The sequence below is a fragment of the Tamandua tetradactyla genome, chromosome 3 (assembly GCF_023851605.1).
Source record: "Tamandua tetradactyla isolate mTamTet1 chromosome 3, mTamTet1.pri, whole genome shotgun sequence".
NCBI lineage: Eukaryota > Metazoa > Chordata > Mammalia > Pilosa > Myrmecophagidae > Tamandua > Tamandua tetradactyla.
In genome coordinates, this window is record NC_135329.1 from 110,006,736 (window position 1) to 110,033,349 (window position 26,614).

General features: G+C 34.0%; 1 protein-coding gene across 1 annotated transcript in view; it reads right to left on the reverse strand.

The window, feature by feature from the left end:
- LRP1B (LDL receptor related protein 1B) overlaps nucleotides 1-26,614 on the reverse strand; it is a 1,945,542-nt gene that overhangs the window by 105,685 nt on the left and 1,813,243 nt on the right. Inside the window, exons 71-77 of the mRNA XM_077153691.1 lie at nucleotides 26,451-26,583; nucleotides 20,440-20,562; nucleotides 14,148-14,273; nucleotides 13,247-13,384; nucleotides 11,505-11,639; nucleotides 8,156-8,275; nucleotides 6,305-6,546 (exon numbers count right to left, since the gene is read on the reverse strand). Of these exons, the coding sequence (XP_077009806.1) occupies nucleotides 6,305-6,546; nucleotides 8,156-8,275; nucleotides 11,505-11,639; nucleotides 13,247-13,384; nucleotides 14,148-14,273; nucleotides 20,440-20,562; nucleotides 26,451-26,583 (1,017 nt within the window). The remainder of the gene's footprint in view (nucleotides 1-6,304; nucleotides 6,547-8,155; nucleotides 8,276-11,504; nucleotides 11,640-13,246; nucleotides 13,385-14,147; nucleotides 14,274-20,439; nucleotides 20,563-26,450; nucleotides 26,584-26,614) is intronic.

Sequence of the window (26,614 nt, forward strand, 5' to 3'; positions counted from 1 at the left end):
AGCGGTTACTGGGGGATGGCAAGATGATGGGCAGGGGTGCCAGAGAGGGACTACTAAGTGCTACAGCAAGGAAACATTTGGGGATTGGGCATGCGTTCATTATTTTGATTGTACTGATTATCACAACTTTTCAAAATATATATCTTACATATATTTGAATATGCAGTATATTGTATGTCTATTATACCTCAAGCAAGATTTTAAGATGCTATAGATGTACCAGTATATAAATCTGTAGAAACATATCAAAATGCCAAAAATATATACCTTCTCTGAAATTATTTACAGAAGGGGAGATAGTCAATACATGATAAACATAATAGATGAGTAAATTACGTAGGAGCTGGGAACTACTGCTGTAGAACTACTATGTGCTCTCTGATGTCTGCCTCTTTGATACACCCAAAGCTTTTGTCATGGTCCTTCGTGAACCTCTGTTTCCAAATGTGATGAATACTTCTTGGTCTTCATCTGCTTGGTCTTTCAGCAGTACACTAAAATATGACCCTGATCTATTTCTCAAGATACTCTTCTCATAGTTTCTTTGACTGTACATTCCTTGATTCTCCTAATGCCTGGCCACTGCATGCCATCTTTTATTTGGGTTCAGAGCTTGGTCCAAGTCCTTCCTTACTTCCACTCTACTCTTTCTCTAGTAATCAGATTTTCCCTCATTGTTTAAAATATCTCCTACATGCTGCTATTCCTTAATTTATATCTCTAGTCCAGAGATCTGAGGCCTAGCTTTCATTATACCGCTTAGCACATTATCTCCACTTGTTTCAAAGAAATTTCAGACTTTAACACGTCTAAAATAGAACCCACAGTTTACTATTCTCAGTATCCATCAAGTATGTAATCCAGAAATCTTTATCCCAGCATTAAGACGATCCTATCCTCATTTCCCACGTTCAATCCATTTGAAAATATTTGTAGTTAACCGTCCATCATCTACATTAAATATATCTATTATCATTCCTCTTTCCTGAGACCACCAGCACCCAAGCCACCACTGTCTTTAAATTTGACCATCACAGTAGCTTCCTAAGTGGACTCCTTTTCCTTATTTTTTTGAATCTTTCCCCCATCAAGTCCATTCTCGATGTAAGACTAAGAATCATTGTCTTAGATACAGACATAAATAAGAAAATATTATTTTCTCCTTGGTTCAAATATTGCCTCTTCAAATAGGCCTTTACTGTCACTGATCACTCTATCCAATTAAAAGTTTATTACATTTGAGTTTTTCTCCTCCTCATTTCCTTAAACATACCTATTAAAATTTGAATTTTTTGTATTTATTTATTTAGGAACTTATTCAACTTTGTCATCTTGTCCCAGAATATAAAATTCATGAGGATGAGGACACTTTTTATACTATTATTGTATCCCCAGAATGGAGGGTCAAATATATAGAAAGCTTTAAATAAAGCTTTTGACATGAATGCATAAACCATTCTAGTGTATTTCAAATGCTACACAGTCTGATCAATAATGTCTTCAATGTTATTAATTACAGAATCATATCTGTCATATAATCTTATAAGATGATGTTCAGTAAAATTTGACTATTGATTACACCTGTTAATTCTAGTTAGTATGTATGGTTGAGTGCCTGTCTTAGATAATCAATAACAACCAAGCCACAAAATGGCATAATATAACTATCTGGTAGTTTTAGATTTCTTCTAAATTAATTATTTAAAAACGAGTGTAGTTGTTCATTGTTTTGAATGAACTCAGGCGGTTTAAAGGTAGTTTTGCTAAACAAGATAGAGAGCTTCAGTTTAGAGTTGTGATAATTGTCATAGTTATTACAATAATAAGGACATGTTTTCACGTATGTCAAAAGAAAGTCAATTTTTTTCCAATACCCCAAATTCCCCCAAACAAGACTTTTGAAGTGTTTGCTACACTTGGTGTACTCTTGTGTATGTGTGTATGATAGAGATAGACACTTATACTGAGGTGAGAGGCACATAGCTAAGACTTCAGTTGAAAATGCAAATCAATTAAGATTAACTTAGTTGGACAGTTTGTAACAATCTTTTCAGAAAAAAAATGCCTAATCAACTTTTTTTTTAGGAAAAGATACAGTTTTTAATGAACAAAATTACAAGCATGTCCATCTTGAACATTCTCTTTTGCATAACAGAGAAAATGTAGAGACAGAATGGTATCTCATGTTCACTTTTCAAAATCAGATAGATTCGATGAACCACTCATTTTGCTCAGGAATACTTAGCTTTTTAATGATAAAAATCTAATCTGTACGTTTAAAGTCATTTGCATTTTTCCAAGCATTGACCTACTTTATAGTGTTCACCATCATGTACTTTGGTGTACAGCATTTCATACGAGAAATGACAAATTGCCAGAAAGTATGTGTAATTGTTGCATAATGTTATCATATTCTGTTCTGACTATGGAAATTCAAATTCAGAAATCTCATTACATTTTACATATAGATTGAATCATGTCAGTCTTTTAAGTTTTAAATTATGTAATTTTCTTAAAGAAAAAAAATCTATCCATTTTGTATAGCCCAAGGGGTTAGAAAGTCAGCAGCATTTCTAATTATAAATAACTTAATCTGCATTTGAAATTTAAATTTGCAATCATAATTAGTATTCCAACTATCTTACACAGATTACAGAAGAGTGTTCCACTCATAACTTCCAGAAAATAGCATATTGAAAATTACCTTCCTTTGGAATGGTCTTCATTTAACATTTACTTTTCTGAGTAATATTCTTCTTCTTATACAGTGTAATTTCTGTCCTTCTCAGAGATAGTGATATTCCAATATATTCAGTATTTGTGAATATACTTTTCAGATATCCTATCACACAGCTAATTTCTTCCATTTGGTTCATTGATAATAAAGTTGTAACTAAGGTATTAATAGTTTTATTTGTGTGTTTTACTTTCCTTCATCTATTGATTCAGAGATAGAAATCAATATGCCATCTTCAGCCTAGGAAAAAAATCTTGAGTTTCATTTTCTAAGGGATGAGGAAATCTCAGGTCAGTTTCATTCAGTATTTATATCAAAACTCAGAAGATGGTATAGGTTGCATGCCCATTACGCATATAAATGACTAACTGGTGACTGCCAATGCTTTATATGGCAGAGTAATTCATAAGTGTAGAGAAACAATCCTTTAGACACATGATGGATTTCAGAGGAACAAATACAGACTGTCTCTGTAACAACTGGATAGACATATACTATGTCACACATATTCTGGGACTTATCTCTATATTTTATCTGTAAAGAATTTCAGAAATCATCTAGTCCATGAACATACTGTAGTTGTTGTTCAGATGGGTAAACAGACTCAGAAAAGTGACATGTCTCTTAAGTTAAAATCTAAGTTTTGAAACACTGCAACTATATGGACATGGAGAGGTCATTTAATCATCCTAGAATACTCACATTTCTCATTAAAGTAGGATGGTAAGAAGGATTTATTCTATCTTTATTATATTAACATATCAGGATTTGTCATGGTTAGAGACATGTGTCAACTTGGCCAAGTTGTGGTACCTTTTTAACTGATTGGGCAAGTGCTGGCCTGTCTGTTGCAATGAGGGCATTTCATAGGATTAGGTCATGATCACGTCAGCTGCATCCACAGCTGATTCCATTTGTAATCAACCAAAGAGGAGTGTCTTCTACAATTAGTGATGCTAAATCTAATCACCGGAAGTCTTTCAAGGAGGACTCAGAGGAGACAAGTCCCATTCCTGCTTCGGCTGGTGAGCCTCTCCTGTGGAGTTCATCCAGACCCTCCATTGGAGTCGTCGGCTTCACAGCCTGCCCTGTGGATTTTGGACTCTGCGTTCCTGTGGTCATGTGAGACACTTTTATAAATTTTATATTTGCAAATGTTGCCTGTTGATCCTGTTTCTCTAGAGAACCCTAACTAATACAGGATTATACAAAGACTTAGAAAGCAAAGGTGATTATAAAATCATTGCTTCATCAATGTAGCAGTGAGGTGGTTTTTATAATGTATTGGCAGGAGTTTCTATGGAATGCTTAATGATTTAGAGCACGTTGCTAAAACACATGATTTGGAGGTTCCAAACTTCTCATCATGATTTTTAATTAACTATGATGGACTTGTTGGTAGAAAATATGCTCCCACTGCTACCCACGTTTCTTCATAACAAATGCAGTTATTCATGGGTAACCATAAAAAGAGGGGAAATTAAAAAAAAAAGCTAGATGAGAAATAAAGTTTTGTATCTTATTGGAAGAAGGCTAATCACTACTTTTTCATTGGTTAGAGAAGATTCTATATCACAATAACAATATTAAAGATAAAATATATAAAAATACGCACACACAAAATAAACATGTAAAATATACACATAAAATGCATATGTAGATATAATTTGTGTATGTATATAAGAATTATAAATTAGTTATCAAATATTAAAGAAATTTGGCTTTGACCTACATTACAGTCTGTTCACTAAGGGGTCACTGATGGTCTATTCTCAAGCTCTTCAAGGGCAAAATTAAATACAAGTAAATAATTTCCAATGAAAAATAATTTAGAAATTAATTAAAGAATGAGTATTTTAGGAACTATAATAGATCTGTCTTGACCAGGGTAAGCTGAAAATAAGTTTTAATGGGATCATGTGCAGGAAAAGAAGAGCATTTTGTTGACTGTCAATATCATCATCATCATCATTATACTGTTAATAGCAAGCATCTACATAGCATTTACTACGTGCCAAGAACATTTTTAAACACTGTTTAAACATATTAACCTATTTAAGTCTCAAACTGTCATAAAGTTGTACTGTTCACATTCTCATCTTTGAAGAGGAGGAAAATGAAGTACAGAAAAGCTAGGAGAGTAGTAAGTGGCAGAGGTAAGATTCAAACTCAGGCAGTCGAATTCCACTGAATGCACTCTTTACTATCGACAGCAGACAGAATGGCACCACGGGAGCAACGTTTTTGCAAGGAAGACTTCTGCGTGAGAGTTAAAGAACAATGAGGCTAACCAGGACTCCCAGTCAGTCTTTTGATCTGATAGAGAGGAGGGAAATTATATGTGAGTGAAGAAAGACAGAGTGATTTGCTGCCTTCTATTGCTTTGACCTACAGCTGTTCCTGAAAAACTGAAGCTATTAAATAATGCTGTGTTTTTTGGAGTAAGGGTGCAAGAAACAACTCTGATATATAAATGGACTTTTACTTAGAGTTAATTCAATCTAATTTGAATTTAAAAGCTAATGTTGCTTCTTTGAAGACTAGCTTTTTGCTATCTACTCCTGATAAAAATAGAAGTTGTTCCAGATTTGCATCAAGTTGGTCTTCACATAATTCAAATCTTCACAGTAGATGACACTGCAAAAGAAGTAGTGAGGACTTTTTAAATACACACTGAATGATATCCTGCTGTGGCAGCACTTGATTTTTTCGTTGTAGGGGACTAGGTCAGGCCCCATAAAAGTATGATTCTATCTGTTTATCATTTTTCTCCCAGGTTAAAATATACAATACAGAATAAACTAGTATGGCCTAAAATAAAAGGGATGGTCTACAAAGACAAATCTAAACAAATATTCTAGTTATTCAAAAGGAGTAACCTTTATAATCAAGACATCCATCATATACCAGTAAAGAATATTTCTCATTATTCCCTGAAATATAGTTATCAGGAGATGGAAGAAATGATTACACTATTGAGTTAATCTCTTGCCCTAGAAAAGAAGTACATTTTTGATACTGTTTAAAATGAAGCAACTTCGTTTGGTTCCTGGATGATGTAAACAAACAAACAAAAAGAAGCAATTTCCCTTGTGTATTTTTGACAGTTTACTTTCTAATGTAAAAGACAAATGAAGGTTCCCTATCACATCTAATGATGACAAAGACCCACGTTGATAATTGATATATTGGAAAGCACTATAAAACATAAAATATTCTAGAAATTTAGATATTATTCTTATATTTTATACAACTGAGGCAATTGAATTCAAACAAAAATGATGCAATTGAAATAAATTATGGGCAGCTACAGAGAATAAATGAGTATGGAAATGTTTATTTCTATATAAGGACAATATTGGAAAGATGATCAGATACATTAATCGCTTCCTATGGTCAGATACTGTGATAGATTTTTTTTTTTTTTTTTTTTTTTTTTGCACGGGCAGGCACCAGGAATCAAACCCAGGTCTCTGGCATGGCCTGCCCTGTGATAGATTTTTAAAAAGAAAATAAGGATAGTTAGAAGGTATGAACCTTCAAATATTCAATTATTTATTTACTTACAATCAAGCCACTGTTCGCTTGCCTTTTTTCTCTGCCACGGATCCTTCTGTAGAAAATTCCGCCTGGATTAAACTGAGTACTCCAAATAATCATATCCCTTTGATAATATACATCCATCCCTGTTATTCTTGAATTATGTTCAATATGAGAAATTTGTTGATGATCGCCACTGTAGTTGAATGGATATATAAAACCCAGGATATCAGTGTCATTAGCAATGTAGAGAACTTGATCTTCAGAGCCTGGAGATTATTATAATGAAATACAAAAATAAAGTAAATTTCAACTAATGTATACGCAATCTTTGTACTTGTTAATTACTTTGCATTTTTATTTTTGCACACTATCTTGCTCAACAAAAAGCAAACAACTTTCTCACTGTCTTTTAATCTCCATGACTTCTTATTTCTAATTCCCACCTAGACATTTCTAAAAGTAACTCATTTTCTAGTGCAAAGAGGTTAAACAATTAAGGATTTGCAGAAGATGCTATTTTTATGAAGAGAGCTTATGATTTGATTAAGTGGCTATACATTATGTTCTAATGCATTGATTTTCGATATCCAGATGCTATTTTGTGAAATCATTGAGCCTTCAAAGTTTCTGAGAATTTAGTTTATGTAACTGAGTGACCATTACAATAGGCTAATTTAAAATTAAGAAATGTCATTACAATAGGCTAATTTAAAATTAAGAAATGCCATGTCTCCTTTTTAAAAGTATTCATATATCTTAATGCTATTTTATTTAGATTATATAAAGTAATCAGGGTTTATTACATTAGACTGTCATAATAATATGTAGAACTCTTTATCCAGAGTTTTGATTACTACAATATAATATTGATGTCATTTTCATCATGAGACAGGTAAAACCCTAAAGTGAATCCTGAAAATATTAATGATATGTGGAGCACTTAAAGAGAAATTGAATTATTATTTCAATCTCTGCAAATCAATATTTATATTATATAAAATAATATCAATATACACAAATGAAGTATATTCAACTCTTTAGTCTCAATAGCTCTCACTTAGCAAATATCTGCTACATGGCAGGCACTGTGTTAAACCTTTTTACAATTTATCACCTTTTCTTATAACAACTATGACAAGTAGGTATGAGTATCTCCATTTTACGGATTAGAAACTGAGGCTCAGAAAGTTTAGTAAATTCCCCAAACCCACACAGAAAGATACAATGCTGGGGTTCAAGTCTAAGTAGCCACATAATGGAGCCACACTCAATCCATTAAGCTACGCTGTTTTCCACTTCTGATAACACTGATTACAAATCCAATCCTATCCTGTAGTTAAGAAGTTACAATATCATTTTAGTAAAGATACATGAGCATTAAAATATATACCTAAAGCAAGTAAACCCATAACTCTCATTTCATTTTGTATATATTGAACTTATCAGCATGACTTTGTTTGAAAACCTTTAAAATCCTTACTCAAAATTACATTCTCTTTATAATGCTAAGATTGACCATTTTATTTTTATCTGAGTGGCTTAATAGTTTCTCATGCATACACTGAGAGCAGACCCTAAAGAAAGATACTTTATATTGTGACTATCACGTTGGATTTTAAACTTTCACCTATTTTAACACATTGTTTCAAACAGAAAGTGATTTTTACAGTACCCACGTATGTGAGAGTAATTTCTATTAACTATCTCAGATTAGATTAATTCAGAATATAGTCCAACTGGTTAAAGTAATTAGCATTAAGATACATTTATTTTATATTATCAGGAATGAAGTGATTGCTAAAGTGCAATATGAATGTTTTCCCTTAAGTTTAAAGCAAAATTATAATACATTTGAAATAATGGTCACAAGCTTACCTTTGGCTATGCAAGTGCTATTTCTCTCTTGGAAATTTTGGTCACACACACATTTATATGATCCTTTCATATTAATACACTGGTGGGAACATGTGCCAAACACCAAGCACTCATTAAGGTCTAGAAAAGAAAGAGTTCAAAATAGCATCCTCATATTCCCAATTAGACTTTCATTCTTTCCACATTTCAATTTTGTTTCCTTCCTTCAACACATTATTCCTATTTCTTTCATTGTCCTGTTCAACTCTTAAGGCCATACTGTTTTTAGGCCACACTAAATTTGTACAGTTGTATCACTATAATCATACATCAATTCTTTTGTGTTGCTTGTAAATCCACTTAAAACATTAAAATATCCATGTCAAATTTTCCCAGTATTTTCATTCGCTCAAAGAAGCACCACCTGAAGTTTCCTTTTAAGTCTGCTTCGGATTACCTACCTCCGTATCTTTGCATATGACCTAGGCTCTTTGTCCTGTAATTGTCCTTGATACCTTTGCATAAAGGATGTCTACACATCTTTCAAGATTCACTTGAAGTGAGGGTTTCCTTGGTCTCTATCCTTATATAGTATTGACTATAGCCTTTCTTTCTCACTCTGTTCTCTTGGCCTTTCCCTTTTACAGCATCGCTCACACATTATTACAGATATGTGGCAACAAATTCATCTCTTCTTGGTTGTCAATCAGATTGACAGCCATCTTCTGGATTGTCAGACCCTTAAGGCAAAAGTCAAGATTTACCCAGCTTCTATTTCCAGCATTTTTTATAATGCCTGGAAGAGATGAAGATGTAGATGTACCTCTAACCCATTTCTACTCATATGTTTGAAGTGACTACGTAACAAGAAGGGCTGCATTGAGGCTATGAGAATAAAAATTAACAGAAAAAACCTGAAAGCCTAGATGTAAATAAATTCATATAAATCATAAGCAATAGGCAGTATTCTGTGATCTGTCTCATGCCACTGATTTTAATGATTTCAGCAGGGCTATGATTGAGGTCATGTCATTCTAGTGAACTATGTATTTTCTGCCTCTGTTCTTCCTCTGTTTTATCTCTCAACCAGCAAAATCTCTCTGCCCCTTTACCACCCATAGTGACCTAATCACAAAACAAAATGGTGAGATAAATCCTTTTGTCCTTTGAGCATACTTAAGCATAAACACAGTAATATTAATTATGTTTCGCTTTGCTCTCGACAGTGTTCCAAGTGCTCACTGGTGGAGATAAGGACTTTCCCAGTGACACTTGTAAATGACAGTGTCATTGCTTAAACTCAAATCTTTCAATTCTGTCGTCTCCAAATGATACCTCATCCCAAGAGGGATGTATCCTTCTCGTGATAACCCATTTCTGTGTCTGAATGAAATTTAGGATAAAGAGATAAAAAGAAATATTTTTACATGTTTTTAACTAAATTTATACCAAAGATGAGGAGAAATATGTTATCAGTACTTAGTAATTAGAAAGTTTCATACGTGCATTTCTGAGTATTTGTCACCTGTAACTCTGAAGAGGTAGGTGTTTGTTACCATGGTTTTCCATTAGGTATGGAGTGAAAGTAAACAAAGATGTGCATGATTTAATAATCTTTTGGTTCCTCACATGCCCACTTACTGGCCAGAATGACCATTTTTCTTCATTTTTATAATGAAGTTTTGAAGAGGATGGAGGAATCCTGCACATGCCTAGTACTTAGTGCCCAGCACTCAGCAACTGTTATTCCCTTTCTAATTCTCTTCCTGCTATTCTCACTGATCGTTCTTCCCTTCAGATATTCCAATCAAAGTGTTATGGCCTTAACATCAAATAGCAATTTCTTATGCTTTCATTGAGATACGTGAATGGAAGACACACATTTAAATTCTCTGGTCTCCAAAATCCAGGTAATGTTTTCCTCCTTCTCCCCATCAAGTTAAAATTGCATTTTCTTACTATAAAAATTTTATTTATTAAAGAAAGATGCCAATTTTACTTGATTCGGTAGTTACTCATTTGCACAACAGGAGTTCATAAAATAGTGATTCATAGCATTTTAAAATAAAGAGTGGAACTTGCAGGTTAGATTTGCCATGGAAAACAACTATAAGAAATTTTAAGAATGACATTTCTAAATGTATTAAATTAAATACAGGAAACATTCACCATTCATAAATATATTAGAAAATCAAAGCTGTTAGTAATATTTTGACAGATTGTATGTGTGTTTTAGGCTATATACAATTGATAGCAAGGGTTTATGAAAGAACAAATATTGGAGTTTTAAGAAATAATTTGTTTTATTTAATTCAAATAGATGAAACTCAGACCTTCTAGTTTCAGTGTTCCATGTTAATGGAGAAATAAAATGTCATGAATAATCCCAGTCAAGCGCATAACTCAAAATAAACATGATTTAGTAACAAGTTTCTCCCCCTCTTGAGTGAATATAATTAATTAATCACAGCATTTTCATTTTGATTTACACAATGAGAAATCATTTTCCTTTAGCCAAGAACATCATAAAGTTATGTTTGTATATATGTATGTATGTAGAAATAAGCTAGCAGGTGAAAATATTCTAGGACTTGAATTTACAAAGGATAAACCAGATTTGGACAAATCAGAGTTGGCTCTAATTATAGCAAAAATTATGATCATCTACTCTAATAATAATAATTTGAATACAAGTATCAAGTTTAGTGGAGAAACTTGCAAAAAGTAGAGCTGGGTCTATATTTCCTGGCTTAAAGATCTATATTTCATATTTATTTCATTGTCTTTATTGTTAAAGATCTGAGTTAAATCATATTTACATATATCTTATGACAAAGTTCTGGTTATCCTGTTCAATTTTTAAATGAGCTTAAGTAAGTTGTCAGAGATTTATTTAGATCCTGTTTTTGAATTTTACAAGATACATCTTGATTATCTAAAACACTGTTTGAGACATGGCATTTGGACAAAACCCATAATTCTCTAAATATGAATTATCTATTGCCGTGTTGCAAAATGCCACAACTCAAGAGAAATTGGGTCATCATAAACATATTCGTCCATGAAGTGAGTCTAATTCTCTAGCAATTTCTTTATTTGCATTTCAAAACCGCTGTGCAATAATACAATTGAAATTCATACAAGACTAAGTTTGCTAGAGAAAAGGCTTTGTACCCTCAGTCATGGTTTGCCTATCAGCGCAAACAAACAGGATTCTGACCCCAGAGATGTTCATAAGGAAAATGGCATCCCATAGCTACACACCATTTTGATGAAAATCAATCCCCTGTCATTTCAAAATTTAGCAGCTTTGAGAGTCTTTTTATAACCCAAAGATTTAAGAGCAAGCTGTTGAGGAAATGCACTATACCTTCACACTGTCTGTTTTTCATGTTTCTCTGAAATCCAGGCTTACAGTGACAGAAAACAGATGTTTTCATTTGATTACAATATGCATCATCTCCACATGGATTCATATTATCTTCACAGGTATATTCAGAGGGAGCTAGGATTTAAAAATATGATCAAAACCAATATAATTCTAATTTTTGAAGTGGAAGTTCACATTTATTTTTTTAATTTGAAATTATATTTATTATTCCATTGATAACTCTTTTTGCATGTATAACACTACACATTATTTTTTCCTTCCATATAAGCAATCATTTCTTATAAAGGTATAGGAGCAGATAAAAAGCTGAACTCATATCCATTTAATATAGTTTAGGCCAAGATACCAGCAGCTGATGCATGCACCTGTTATCCAAGGTACACTGCTTTCTAATGGGAAGTCATGAGTCAATGCTTCTAACGACAGGCTACCTTTTAAATGGTGCAATGTATGAATACTATATCCTTGCTCAAGAATCAAATCATTTCTTAGAAACTACCTAGAGATATGGGTATTTATTGCTAACCTAAACTTTGTTTCCATGAACTAAATAAAGGGCATTGCCAAGTTACTCTAGCAGGTAGGTGAAATCAGCAGTTCTTAATTTCTTTTTAGTCTGGACATGTAGATGTAGAGCAGTATCTGAGTGGGTAACACGCTCCAGTGAGATTGTGAGCTGCAAAGCTGATAGGATAGATTATGGGTCATACGGGATGCCTGATAGAATAGCTGCAATTGCATTTCTTTTTCTTCCATTCAGGAAAACATTTTGGAAGGCAAATGAATGAGGGTCATTATTATAGAGATAGTCTTCTATTTACTCTAGTTTACTCAAGGGAATCGAATTATTGAGAAAGGAAACTGCAGCGATTAGTATTTTAGCTATTATTAATCTTAAAATACTTATTTTACTACTAATTAAAATACACGGGCAGGCCATGGTGGTTCAGCAGGCAGAGTTCTTGCCTGCCATGCCGGAGACCTGGGTTCGAGTCTCAGTGACTGCCCATGTGAAAAAAAAAAAAAAAAACACCAGTAGAATGATACAATAGTTGAGTTTTATGTGCCTGTACTTAGGGGGGCATTGATTCGTTACTGAGAGGCAATTTAGATGAATAAAGAAGAAAAGATTAGAGACCCAAAAATAGGAAGTATTTTCAGATTTTATAAGTGATCTGTATTTAAGGATCATAAATTCATTATTTTTCTTTAATATAAAAAATCAAACAGCAAGCATTAACTAAACATGAAATTAACAACCAGGATCTCACAACTCTAACTGTTTAAACTAATGATGTCTTTTTAGAGAGTAATTCAAAACTGGATTAAAAGTTGATAACATTAAATAAACTATTGAGACTATCACTATATTTCACCCAAATATCACTGTAAAATTCAAAAGTACCAAATTTATATTTTCTACAATAAAATATTAAGGGATATTGATTTCTTTACTGATATCCAAGTCTATATTTGGATATGGGGTTCTCAGCTTCAACCCTAAAGAGGGCATTTACTGCAAAATCAACTTTTTCTACCTCATACTTTAGGAAGTTAAATGATGTTCTAAAGCTGCTATGCAAAGGCCTAAAAAGCGCATCATATTTAAACTGGCTTTGAAGAACAGTGTTTTCTTATAGTAGAAAAGACATTTTAGTCATGTTTATATAGAAATTGGACTTGGGTGTTGCTGTACTTTGTTTAACATAAAACAAACTCACTTATTCTGCAGCCTTGTTCATCTGAACCATCTCCACAGTCATCAAGTCGATCACACTGGAGGTCCATGGGAATGCACTTCTTATTACTACAGGCAAACTCATCCTTTCTACAAGGCCTCCCCTTATATGTAAGTTTACCTATAGAACCGTTAAAAATGATAAATGCTTTAAAGACTAAAAACAAATGTATTGAGTTCTCACACCAAGATGCTTTAGGAAATGCTATATGAAAAACATGGATCTACAATTCTATATTACAGATCTATGGGGCCATACGTATATTGGATTCAGAAATTGTAGGAATTTGTTTAAAATGTAGCATAATTATTCCATAGTAAATTACACCCTATTTTCATAGTGAGCTACTATTCAACCTATGTAAGTTTTTGTTTTTTTTTTTTAATGATATAAATTGCCTCAAATCTGCTCAGGTCAGGTTTTGTTTCCAAATGAGTTTGTCACTTACCTAAGTAAAGTCAATGGTTTTAGGAACTTTTCAAATTTCAGAAATGTGAAAAGGGACTCACATACTCTACAAACAATGCATATAAGCTCTCTTCTCTCAAGGTGCTGAAAGTTTAACAGGGAACATTTAGAAACCACTATGTTGTTTTCTCTATTCAAATGCTATTTTCTCACATAAAGTGCCTATAATTAATTAAGATGAGCAGACCGATGGGACTCTGGACAATCTCAAAAAACACTGCTGTACAAATGAAACTTTGGTGAATTATTTCCCTACTCTGTTCGAAGATTTTCATACCATGTCTGAGAGAGAAAAAAAAACAAAAACTAAAACATGTTTCTTGGAAAATTAAAAAAAAAATTTTTGAATTCTAAAATCATTTCATTACCTTGTTGTTATCATTGTAGCAACTTATTACACATTAAACAGATTTACCATAGCAGTGATCTTCATCTGAGTTGTCCCCACAGTCATCAAGCCCATCGCACGTTTGCTCAGGCTGTAGGCATATTCTGTTATTTCTGCATCGGTGAGGTCTTGTTGGTGGGCAGACAAATTTGGCTGAAAGAATGAGAAAGAAAAAAAAAAGTAAAGTAGCTCCTTCAGACACACTGACTTTTGAAAACCATCCTCCTTTTTCTTTCCTTGTTTTTCCTTTATTTTCAAATTCATAATCTACCTTTAAATCTTTGGTTGTGAAAGTTCCCTACAGGTGGGTACAAGAAAAATGTGTGATAATGCAAAGCTTGTGATCCTAGTTATTTATATTAAGTACAGCAAAAAGTTCTGAGAGTTCTTGAATGAAGTATGAAAAAGTCAGGCTTCATGGTCTCATTTCCAGATGCCTTATCTCAGCTGACTTCACTTCGTGTGCCAAATTAGTTTATGTTTATGATTTACACAATGTGGCAGGACACTTAGCTATCCAAAAGAGAAATTTCACACAGCATAGAGCTTGAGCATGCATATGTTACAGATTCCAAATTGAAAACAGGCCGTCTAAAAAATATATCCCAACAATTCTACAACTGTGTGTCTTCCTTTCAGTTTCAGAAAATAAATGTATAAATATGTATTTGAGTGCATACAAGGCAATCTTACTTATTAGTCATTTATGTGTATGCAAGTGTGTGTCTGCATGCATGAGACTTAAGTAGACAACAGTGAAAGCCAAGGCATTTTATATCTGTCTCTTCCATCATGATCTAATCTGAAGACTGCCACCTCTAAAAGAAGAAGCATCTCTAATTACTCTTCATACTTACAGGTAAAATTCCCCACAGCTCTGTCCTTGGTCACCTTGTGAGTTATCAGTCTTGAGTTCTCTGCTTAGACAGTCTTTTTCACTCTCATCAATTCACTTTCACTATACCCTGAAGACTCTCAATTCTCTATCTAATTCTAGCATCTACCAATTGATGATAGGACATCCCCTCAGGAACTTCAAATTCAATCTGTTCAAAGCTCAAATCTTAATCATCGTCCTCTGATCTCCTCCTTCCCCAAACACAAGCATCTTATGTTCCATAGTTCAGTGTCACATAATAGTCAGAACCTTAAGAATTGTTCTGAATGTCTTCTTCTCATTGACCTTCAACACTGATTCTTACCAAGCCCTTTCTAAAAGCAATGTATCTACCTGATCTGCATTTCATTTTCCCTTGCCTCCTCAGGAATTATCTTTTTTATTTTTTGCTAATTTTTTTGTGGCCACTCACTCCGAAAAGAGAAGAGTCTGTTCTTCTGTCAGTTCCTATTCTTTTATATGATGGTGTCCCTCAATATACTAGCCTAACCCCCTTTTTGTCTTACATTTCGCTCCTTCTCTGCATAATCTTATCTAATTCTATGGTATCTATTACCACAGTTTATGCTGACTCCCCAATTTACAGCTATAGACCACATCTTTCCTTTAAAACCTAGAACAAAACATCCAATTTCTACTTGAAATTCTACTTTAATATCTCCTCAAATGCATCTAAACCTAGTCTTCTAATGTTTACTTGCAAAACTGTTCTTCCTATGTTTCCCATTCATTTAATTGTGCAAGCCTCCAAAAAGCCCCATAAATTACACTAGAAAACTGCCTCTCCACCATCCCCCATATCCAAGTCACTATTTAGATCAATCTATTTTGCCATTACATCACCTTTAAATCCATCTACTTGTTGCCATCACATGCTCTCAATTACATTAACCCAAGCTACCAGCTTAGCTTGCCTAGAGTATCATAATAGCTTCTTAACTAATCTCACCCTCTTCCATGCAAGAATTAAAAATATATAAACATGACCACATGCTGCCTTTGCTTAAAACCCTTAAGTATTTTCAACTGGGTCCAGGCTAAATTCAAACATCCCTACCAAAGGTCATAAGGTCCTAAGTACCACTGTTTGATGTTTTGAATTTCATCTTGAACCAATATCTATGCGACTCTCTACTCTCCAGGCACACATCTTTCTGCTCCTCCAGAAATGCTTTTCGCTGCATAAAGGCTTTTACACATCCTGATTATTTTGTCTATAACATTGTGCCCCTCCCACTTCATTTTCACCTACTTTGCACCTATATATCTCTCGGACCAACTCAAATGTTATTTCCCATATCCTAAGATTAATAAAACTCTTCTGCTCTATACTCATAATTTTCCATACTTTTTCTTCACAGACTGCAACTGTAGTTTGTAATTTTGAACTTCTGTGATTTTTAGTATCCACCTACCACTAGATGTATACTCTGTAAGGTCAGGTCCGTGTCTGTTTCTTTCACCCATCAAAACTGATCACAGCATCCAGCTTAATATTATTTATTGAATGAATAAATAATACTTTTCCTATGTTATTCATTATTCTGATGGTGCCATTTTGGTCTTCATCCTTCAAAAATGTAGCTTTATTGCTATGGCCAGTAGTTAAAAGGAAGACATTAACAGTGCCACAGCACTACCAGGGGTACTAAATGGGGGGGGGGGAGGGACAACAGATAAGGGGTAGTTTTGATTTGATATTAGGTGAGACTCTGTTTATCAGTTCTTTGTCTCTATGGACCAGTGACAATTGTCTAAAATTGAGAGTGCTGTAATTGTACAATCAAGTAAGGATATTGTAAGATATGGTTTGTTATTTTGGACATTAGGCATGATGCCCAAAGGATGGAGGGATCTAAAGGGTACAATAACTGAGAAGCAGGATGGTGAACTGTGATACTTTTATATGATGGGACATGGTGCAGCTACAAAAAGGAGGGAGGTTGAGAGGAATGTTACAAACTGAATCAACCTTGGGGATGATGCATTGTGTGAAATCAGCCAGAAACAAAAGAACAAATATGCTAAGGTCTCTTTCAGGAAATACTTATAAGAAAATTGGACCCTAGATTTTAAGCCCTTATAGTAGTCACACTTAGTCGGAAGTTGTGTTTCTCGATTCATTTTGAGACACTGAGCTATAATGTGTATCAGCTGGTATTCCCTCAGACCTTTAAGTAATTCTGTGACACCTAAGACCTAGAAATGGAGTGCTGCAGTCCTGAAAGCTGACATTGATGCATACAATAATAGTTAAAGTAACCAAATAAGACATCAGACTTCAATTAGAGATAAAAACAAAGTCAATCTGGCTGGAATGAAGGTAGATCAGAAAACAGTAAAAGATTATAGTGTATATACTCTAGACCTTCACCTACTGTATGAGACCAAAAGCAGAGAGGCTTATTGTGTCTAGGACCTAAAGTTTCTGTAACAAACAATCCAAATCAATCTACCTGGATAGCTCATTTAAACAACACAAACTCCTGGAATCTGGAATGGGAATGAAGCCTTGTAATTTTGCAGAGCTTAATATAATACCCAGATACATCTTAGACTCTGGTGGGCTGGTAATTAGAAAGTATTGATAGAGTGCCTTGAGGGATGGAAAAAATTATGAAACTATTAAAATTTTCCATCTGGGAACTTCTGGTACCCTCTCAAACACTGGGAATTCCCAAGAAAGCAGGCCAAGCCCTTGATTTTTGAGGCCTGCCCTTATGAAATTTATTTCTTTAGTGGAAAACTAAAACTACCTAAAATGAGGCCTAAGTGTTGCTTCCAGGCAACCTTTTTTGTTGCTCAGATGTGGCCTCTTTCTCTCCACACCCAGCTCTGTAAGGAAAATCATGACCCTTCCCACTGCAGGAGACATGACATTCAGGGGTGTGCGTCTCCCTGGCAATGTGGGGCATGATCCTGGGGATGAGCCTGGCCCTGGCACTGTGGGATCAACAATGCCTTCCTGACCAAAAGGGTGAAAAGAAGTGGAATAAAATAAGGCATGAGTGGCTAAGAGAGATCAAATAGAGTCAAGAGGCTATTCTGGAGGCTGTTCTTATGCACGCTTCAGGTAGATAGTGCTAATTGCCATGGTTCGCTAACCTCCAGCCAACATCATTTCTATCACTTCTATGAACTGTTTTTCTTTTTTTGGATGCTGTATGGTGGGGTTACATTTTATTATTTTTCCATGTGAGTATCCTGTTATTACAGCACCTTTTTTTTTGAATTTTCATTTGTTTGTTTTTCGATCGTTTGTTTTGCTTGTTTGTTACTTTTTTGGGAAGTGCATGGACCAGGAATGGAACCTGGGTCTCCTGCATGGCAAGCGAGAATTCTACCACTGAACTATCCTTGCACTCCCATGCCTATGAACTCTTAAGAATACCTACGGCTCTAACTGGGGCTCTATAAAAGCTTCATGCACTAAGATTGCTTTCTTGGACACTATAATGTCCAGAGGGTTCCTAGGCCAAATAAGTCCTGAAACCCAGAAGTACCAGGCTCTCCAAATTTATCAACTAATTACATCCCCCATCCCTTAGCGTCAGCACCCTTTGCAACATGAAAACGTCAGAATGAGCATTGCCTAAAGATTCCTATAGATTGGGAGAAGGGTCAAAGAAGAAGGAGCTATAACAGATAAAATAGGATTCAATAAATGACTATGACTGCTGAATCACTGTATTGATATTTCTTTTAGCCTCTAGTGTTTGGGAGCAGTTAGAGGGAAAAATCTAAACAGTGGAGTGGTAACTCCTAACAAACTCTGTAACTACTTGTTGAAGTATACTTTGAAAATTATTGCTTTTCCTTTCTTTTCCTTGTATATCTATTATATTTCACAATAAAAATGCTTAAAACAAGTGAAAATATATATATATTAAAAAAGAAAAGAAAGCAATGTTGTTTTCTGACTTCCCCTTCTGCCAGAGTTTACCTTATCTCTCTCTTCCCTGTCTCCTTGAAATGCCATGTAGAGAAATTATTGTTATTTGTCCAACCAGAGCAAGCCCTCCTAGGCAAAATGAACAGTATGCTATTCATTGTTGATCTCAGTTACTTAGCAAAGTATCCAGAATATTATTATAGCTTGACTCATGTCGACTTGAGGGGAAGGCAAAAAAGTTCAGATACTCAGGCTGGATTTTATAAACTTTCCAGGGTAAGACTGAAATTTTAGGGAGTAAATTGGCCATTTCCTATGTTACTCATTGGTTTTGTAGTCATTTGGAATAGAGAATGGAAAATAAATAAAAAGTTTATTCAAGTTATAGATTCTTGCTTGATTGTGGTAGATATATTCACAAAATTTTGAGGTATTCTCCAGAAATAATATACTCTCTGGTGATCCTCTGGAGTCAATTTTGTTAGATTATATAGAAGAACTGAAACAGAAACTTAATTTAGAGTCTCATTAGTTGTACCTACAGAAAAATCTCTCTGAGGGCTTTGTCTTTTTCAAGTTTTAAATCGTTTCAAAAGCAAAGCTGCCGCCTTGTTTTGGCTTTGTTTTTCCACTGCACCATCAGTAGACATTGTCATTATCCATCCAAAAATATATACATATTGCTTTTACTCGGTGCACCAAATAGTTCAAAGAATTTAAGTATATACACTCACGCTATGTTTTCTTTAATTCATGTGATCTGCTACTTAGTTATATTCAAAATGGTGGTAAGTTCCTTTAAATTAAAGACAAAATTACCTTTCAAAATTACCTTTCTGTTGAGAGTAGATATAAAGAATGAGAAAGGGGGTTAAAATACCTAGGAAAATAAAAAGAAATAATGTATTTTCATGATCTCATTGTGCATATTTACATTCATTGGTAGTATATGCACATTCCTGACAAATACGAGTCAAAAGTAACTAGAATCTGGGGGAACAGGACCTTTTGTTAAGATTTTCCTTTTAAAGTATTAAAGCACTACTAATTTCCAGCTCTGCCTAATGCTTGTGATTTCTATACATATCTCTTCTCCGAATACTCTCAGTAACGAGTGACTTGTTGAGTAACATGATTTTATTATTCTAATTTCCATGTACTTGTCTGTCAAAAGGCATTTTTTTTTTAGTATAACACACCAGTTTGGTGTGAAACCAGAATCCTCACATAATCTTATTCACTTCAAAGTTTATAAACCTCCCGAAATCCTCCCAGGCAGATCGTAATCTTCCTTTTGCATTGTGTTCATATGTGCAAGTTCAGATTTAATAGGGCTCTCTATAAAATCATAAGCTTTTATCAGAGGAAACTCTTTATTAGCTGCACAAAAGCTGTATCTGTAGTTATATTTTATCTACCTAACCCCAGGACGGTGAAATTTGCAGTTCACCTCACCACGTCATTGATTCATGTCAGTGCATTAGATCAAGAGATGAGAGGACAATCTCGAGCCATGAGAAATGCCATACCACACATGTCTGGGGCTTCATCAGAGTTATCTCCACAGTCGTCTTCTCCATCACACACCCAGAAATGTAGTTTGCAAAGGGAATTATTGCAAAGGAACTCATCAGATCTACATACATTTCCACCTTTAATTTAAAGCAAAGAGAGAAAGAGATTCAGCAGAATTAATGCCAGGCAGTATGACATCTACTTGTCTAATTCTCACTACATTGTAGCTACGGTTTCTTGCTTCCTCATTTTCTTTCTTGCTTAATACTAGGAACAGGAAAAAGTTAATTGTTCAAAATCTCTTAAAAGAAGTATTCCCGGTATGCCTTTATGTATTACCCTTGTATATACCATATCTTCTTTTGATACTACTGGTAAGATGGCAGAAGAAAGAATTTTCTGGAATCTACATTGTTATCTTCCATTCCACACACAATTTGTTTACATTACTGAGTGCAAAGAAACTTAAATTTTAAAGAATATTAATTTTTTCAAAAAATATTTTGTTTGGGCAAGAAAATACAATTTTCATTAAAATTATTGGAAAATGAGCTGACTATTGGCAATTCTGACTACTGAAATAGACTAACCAAGAAAAAAAATTTCAGTCAAATAGAAACAATACACTTTATAATAGCAATAGGAATTTGACCATTAATCCTTACAAAATTGTACTATAGGGCACCATATTTATTACTTGTATTTTGTAAAGGTTTACACTTTTTCTCTTTTTTCACAAACACAAAGAAGGCTTCAGGAATATAAATATATTCTATCTAAAACTGGTAAATGTGTCTGCTACATGCAAAGGATCTGAAAGTGTAGACATACAACAATATATAGTGGAAACTGCAATGATTGGGGGTAGGAACTGGGAGTGCTTGTCTTACTTTGGATGAGTAAATAAATTCCTATGTATTTCAATGTATTTACATGCTAAAAAAGACATATAGTGTTAAAGTGATTTATAAAAGGATTTATAAGGTCATATATGTAAGTAGTACCTGTGGAACAATGCAAAGAAACTTTATGGGAATTTAGAAATAGAATAAGATTCCCCTCAGAGAATTACACTACCTATCTAAATCTCATAAATCAGATAAGAGATATGATCCTTCATAGGCTAGATTCGACTGAATGAACGTATTAACATGTTTAAAAATGGATGTTTTATAAAGACATCGGGTTGGGGAATGGTGGATATCCTTAAGGACTAAGAAATACTTAGGGAGAGTCATTGTTCATCTTGTGGATGCATTTTGGAGGGAATAATGAATTTAGTCCTGCAAAGGTCAAATAACTCTTCTGGCTCTGTATTATGACTCAGCACACAAAATTTTAATAATTCACTTCCAGAGGGAAAGGTTTAACTTGGGATATTACAAAATCAAGGATTTTAGAACAATAATACTAGCTGCAATATGAAAATCTTGAAATTGAACACTTAGAAAATAAAACTAATACTGGAGACAAATATGAATGTAAATAAGGTTGTGACAATACAGAGAACTGAAGGTAACTTAATTAAGAGTAGCTGCTTTTGAGAGCTCTTTAGAAAATAGAATCCTTAGGGATTGATGGCTGATTAGAACAGGCTAACAAAGTATGATACTCAATTTTTGGTTTGAGCCACTTGGTGGATGTCAGTATTGTTCAGTAAAAAAGGAACACAGCAGGAGTATCAGGCTTAGAAGAAATAATGACACATTTCATTTGAGATACTGGTAAAACAATCTGTTGGTGATGTTTAGCAGGCTGGTGGATATATGTATGGAAGTACAGGATAGGGTTCTGATCTGTAAATGTACATTTGGGAATTACCAAAATGCAGTTATTTAAAGTCTAGAAGAGAACACAGGGGAAAACTTCTAGCCCCCAGTGGAATGTAGGGCATGATAGAAGAGATGTTTAATCTGGACTCCCATTTCCTCAAGTGCCCTGAATTGCATGGGATAGATACAGACAGGTCCACAAAGGAGATTAAAAAGTAGGCAGAGTAGTTGGAGAAGTACCTGAAAAAATCGTGTCACACATGCATGGGGGGAAGTTCTCTTGAAAGAAGGTAGTAGTTAGCACATTCAAATGATGCAGAGAGGTTTGATAAAGTAGTGTTGGGAGATGGTGGTAGTGAAGCAATTGTAATTGGTTATTGAATGAGAAGAAGGAACAATAGCAGTGAGGGTAGACATCTTTTTCAAGAAGTTTGGCCATGAATGGAGGAAGAGATGAAGTAATAGGGTGGGTGAGGAAGGTTGGTTGCTTGTGCAGGGGAAAGCACATATCTGAACATATTTAAATGCATTTAGGAATAATCTAGTAGATCATTATTACTATCATTAAAGATAAAGGAAGGAGAAAAGGTAATTGATACATTTAGCTTTTCAAGAATTCGGGGAGAGGGAGTCAAAATCTAAAAAAAAATTTTATAAGAAGATTAGCCTTAGAGAGGAGGTGAGGCAACACTTTCATTTTAAGAGGATGGAAGAAGTCTGAATGCAGCTGCAGGCAGCTTTATAAATGAGGTAGTCAGGTATTGGAAAAACTAATTGTTTCTAGTATTCCCATGAAGTAGAAGGTGAGGTCATTAACTGACACAGTGAGAGAGAGATGGTTTGGTGATTAGGGAAACATAAGTAGATTTCTTAGAATAGTGATATTTAAGTGACAACAGAAACCTGAGACCAAGAATTCATAGTGATAGCAATCTGAACAGTTGTAAGATTTTCTACAGAAATGCTTTGCTTAAGCCTACCCATTGTACAGCACTTCGTTTTAGCAGCTGGGAAACTAAAACAACCAACAAGTCTCAGATGGGATAAGAACAGGTCTTTGTGGAATAATCCAGGTGAACGTGACCATGGTGAGACTTTGGATATCTGGTACTGGAGCAACCTTATCTTTCAAGCTTCTATAATGATCAGCTCTAAACTGCCACAATTCTAAAACAATCTGAATCACCAAAACCCATGCAAAATAATACATTACCATTTAACAACCCTCTCTCTGAAAGTGATATAAATAACATTTGAAAAATCTTTAATATTAAATAAACTAATGATAGGAATATCAATGTGATGTATGCTAGCTTCATTCAAAATCAAAATCCACAGAATATGACATGGAGTTGTATTCCTTCAGAAGGAAGATTCTGATGACTAGATCTCATTGCATATTCCATTTTACTTCGTACTAAAATAAAACAGGATTTGGTAACTCTTGCTATCCTCTGATTTTTTCCCATAAAAGTGTTGGACTTGTCACTGGTTTTATTATGAATAAAATAAATATAAATAGAATCATAATTATAACAGGATGGCAAAGGTTTTATGATAACCTACTAAAGGCTCCCTATTATATTTTAAAGAATTTGCATTCCAAAAATGAATCATGGGGCTACCATGATATCCTTGAGCCAAACTTAAAATGCCTCATTTGAAAATTGCACAAAGCACATGTATGATGGAACAAATTTTATTGCTTTTAATATAATATATTATTATTATATTAATAAATAAATTTTATATATTTTTCTTTTTTGTATTTTTTGAATTTATTTGCCATTTTATTTTAAGAAAAAATTTTAATTTGCAGACTTCTTCAAATCTAAAGTAATAAAATATGAATAATTTAAAGAGATTGATTGGATTAAAAGTTCCAATTTACTTAATCAGCACCATAGGACATTATTAGAAAAACAGAAAATGATATACTAAGTAACAATAAAATATGTCTAAATTACAACTGAACCTTTGGCAGGTACATAGAAAGTGCATCATCACAGAGAATAAGTAACTAGGGTGGGAACCTAATTTTAGTTGAGAGGAGCTTTAAAATATGAAAATATTTATAATTGTCCATAGCTACATTTTTAAATTAATGATTACCAAAAAATGTCTCTCAATTGTTTTCCATCAACATTTTCATAAAGAATAAAGTTTGGAAGCACTGGCCAAATAAGCATCAAGTTTCCTTGAGCCAAAATGTTTTACCTTTAAAACTATTAATTTTGCTTTTAATTCCATAGCTCTTTGAACCTTAGTATTTCAAAAGCATATTAATAAAATTAATTCACTGGGGAAACTGTGTCATGCTCTCTTGCCTTCTAGTTCCAAACTCTTGGTCCCCAGTTATTCATGCGTCCAGATTTGAGATGAATGAAAGTAGATCATAATAGAAGAGATATTTAATCTGGCATTTCTTTCTCTCCTTGCCTTGAAGGGCACTTTTCCAATACCAAAACCACTTCCTGAGAGTAAATTAAGTAATAAAAATCTGACCCTGAGCATGTCTTAAGGTGCATCCATACAGAATCAAATGCATTAACCAGCAAGCCATATCATTGGAATTTAATTACCGAACAGCTAAGAAATGCACGAAAACTTAGACGTGTGTGTCAGGAGGGGAGGGGTGCTCAACACATTTGTGAATGACGGGATTAAGGCTCTCACCTCTTTTTTAGTCACCAAACACAAACCTTAGTAGAATCATATTAGATCTGAAAGACACCTCAGGTTTCAAATACTGTCATCTTAACTATTTAGTATAATGTTCAATGTTTTTAACCTGGACTCCACTGTTCAAACACAACTTTTAAATGAAATCCAATATTTAAAATAAATGGTTAAATCCTGACAGGATTGTCCCTCCCTACACTCACTTTCCCAGAATTCACAAAGCTCTGGGAGACATTTCACCATGACCGGATATAATAACATGAAGAAAAAAAAGGCACAGAAATATTTGTGAAGGCAGGGCAATAAACTAAATCTCTTGATTCTCATTTCAGTGACCTTTCTCTGCTGTTACATAGTTCAAATCCTATCACTCCCCTCTTTCATTAATATTTGAAGATTACTCCAAAGTCTTTAATGACTCCTATTCTGCTCAAAATTAAATTCAAGGTCTATGACATGAATTCTCAATTATTTATAGTTCTCATGCAAATAAACTTTTCTTTACCTCTCTATGACTTTGTACATAATGACCACATATATTTCCTCTTTCTGTTTGCATACCAAATTTTTGACATCCAGAATCTCACTTTCCCACTGGTGAAAATTATTCAAATAATACAGAAGTAATTCTATTAGAAGGTAGGATATAACCAAAAAGCAATCAAATGGTTACAAAGGAAAAAAAAAAAAAGGGGCTGTAATTTGTCTGAAGACAATGATAACTGGGATGGAATTTAGAGGATGAAAGTGGAAGGAATTTTTACTGGCAAAGGCATTGAGATGAAGTAAATAAAAGAAGAATCAGGAGAGATGATTGAAAGTAGGGAGTATGTTTTTTTTTCCCTATTTTTCTTTCTTTCTGTTATTTTTTTGGTGTATGTTGCTTGAATACTATTTTGCAGTTTGGTTAGGATATAAAATACCTAAAGAGGAGTAGGAGGTATAAGGCTGTGAAGGTAAAATGAATTGCCACTTTCAATACAGTGATTTACAACTAAAAAAAAATGTTGCATGTCAGGAAATGATCATCACATAGCTTTGAAACAATACATTAGAAAAACTAAAAGTTTTCTTCCGGATTGAGCCAAAATTGAGGATATTTTCTCAAACAGATAACAGGAAGGAAATTTGAGACACAACTGATAGCCTATATATCATATAGTTTATGAATGTATGTAACATAGTATACTACATAAACTGTTCCAATTCTTTCAGCATAAGGCAAGCAATATGGATTAGAAATTTACACAGAAAACTCTGTTGTAGTAGTATATAATGACTACATTCACTACATTCTTTGCATATCTCTATCCCAGCTCATGCCTAGTATTATGACATGCTCATCATATGCATTCAATACACACTTGTGTTTTGGTTTTCTCTGTCAGGAGAAGATGGGGATTATACTTGTGCTAAGAATGACCCGAATGTTTCTTATTTCAACTATTATGTCATGAAACTAGAAAGATTAAAGGGAATAGTTTAATGATTCTATCCTCTGGCTCTAGAACATTCTATGCTCCACACAGCACCTTAACTTCCATTCTCTCATTTACACAAAAATACCTTACCTTTGTCACAGTTTTCTTCATCACTGCCGTCCACACAGTCGTGAATTCCATCACACAGCCATCTAATTGGAATACAGTGGGCTTTATTTTTGCAACGAAACTGATCTTCCTTACATTCAGTGACACAGTCCATCTGTTCAGATACAAATGGACACTGCAGTTTT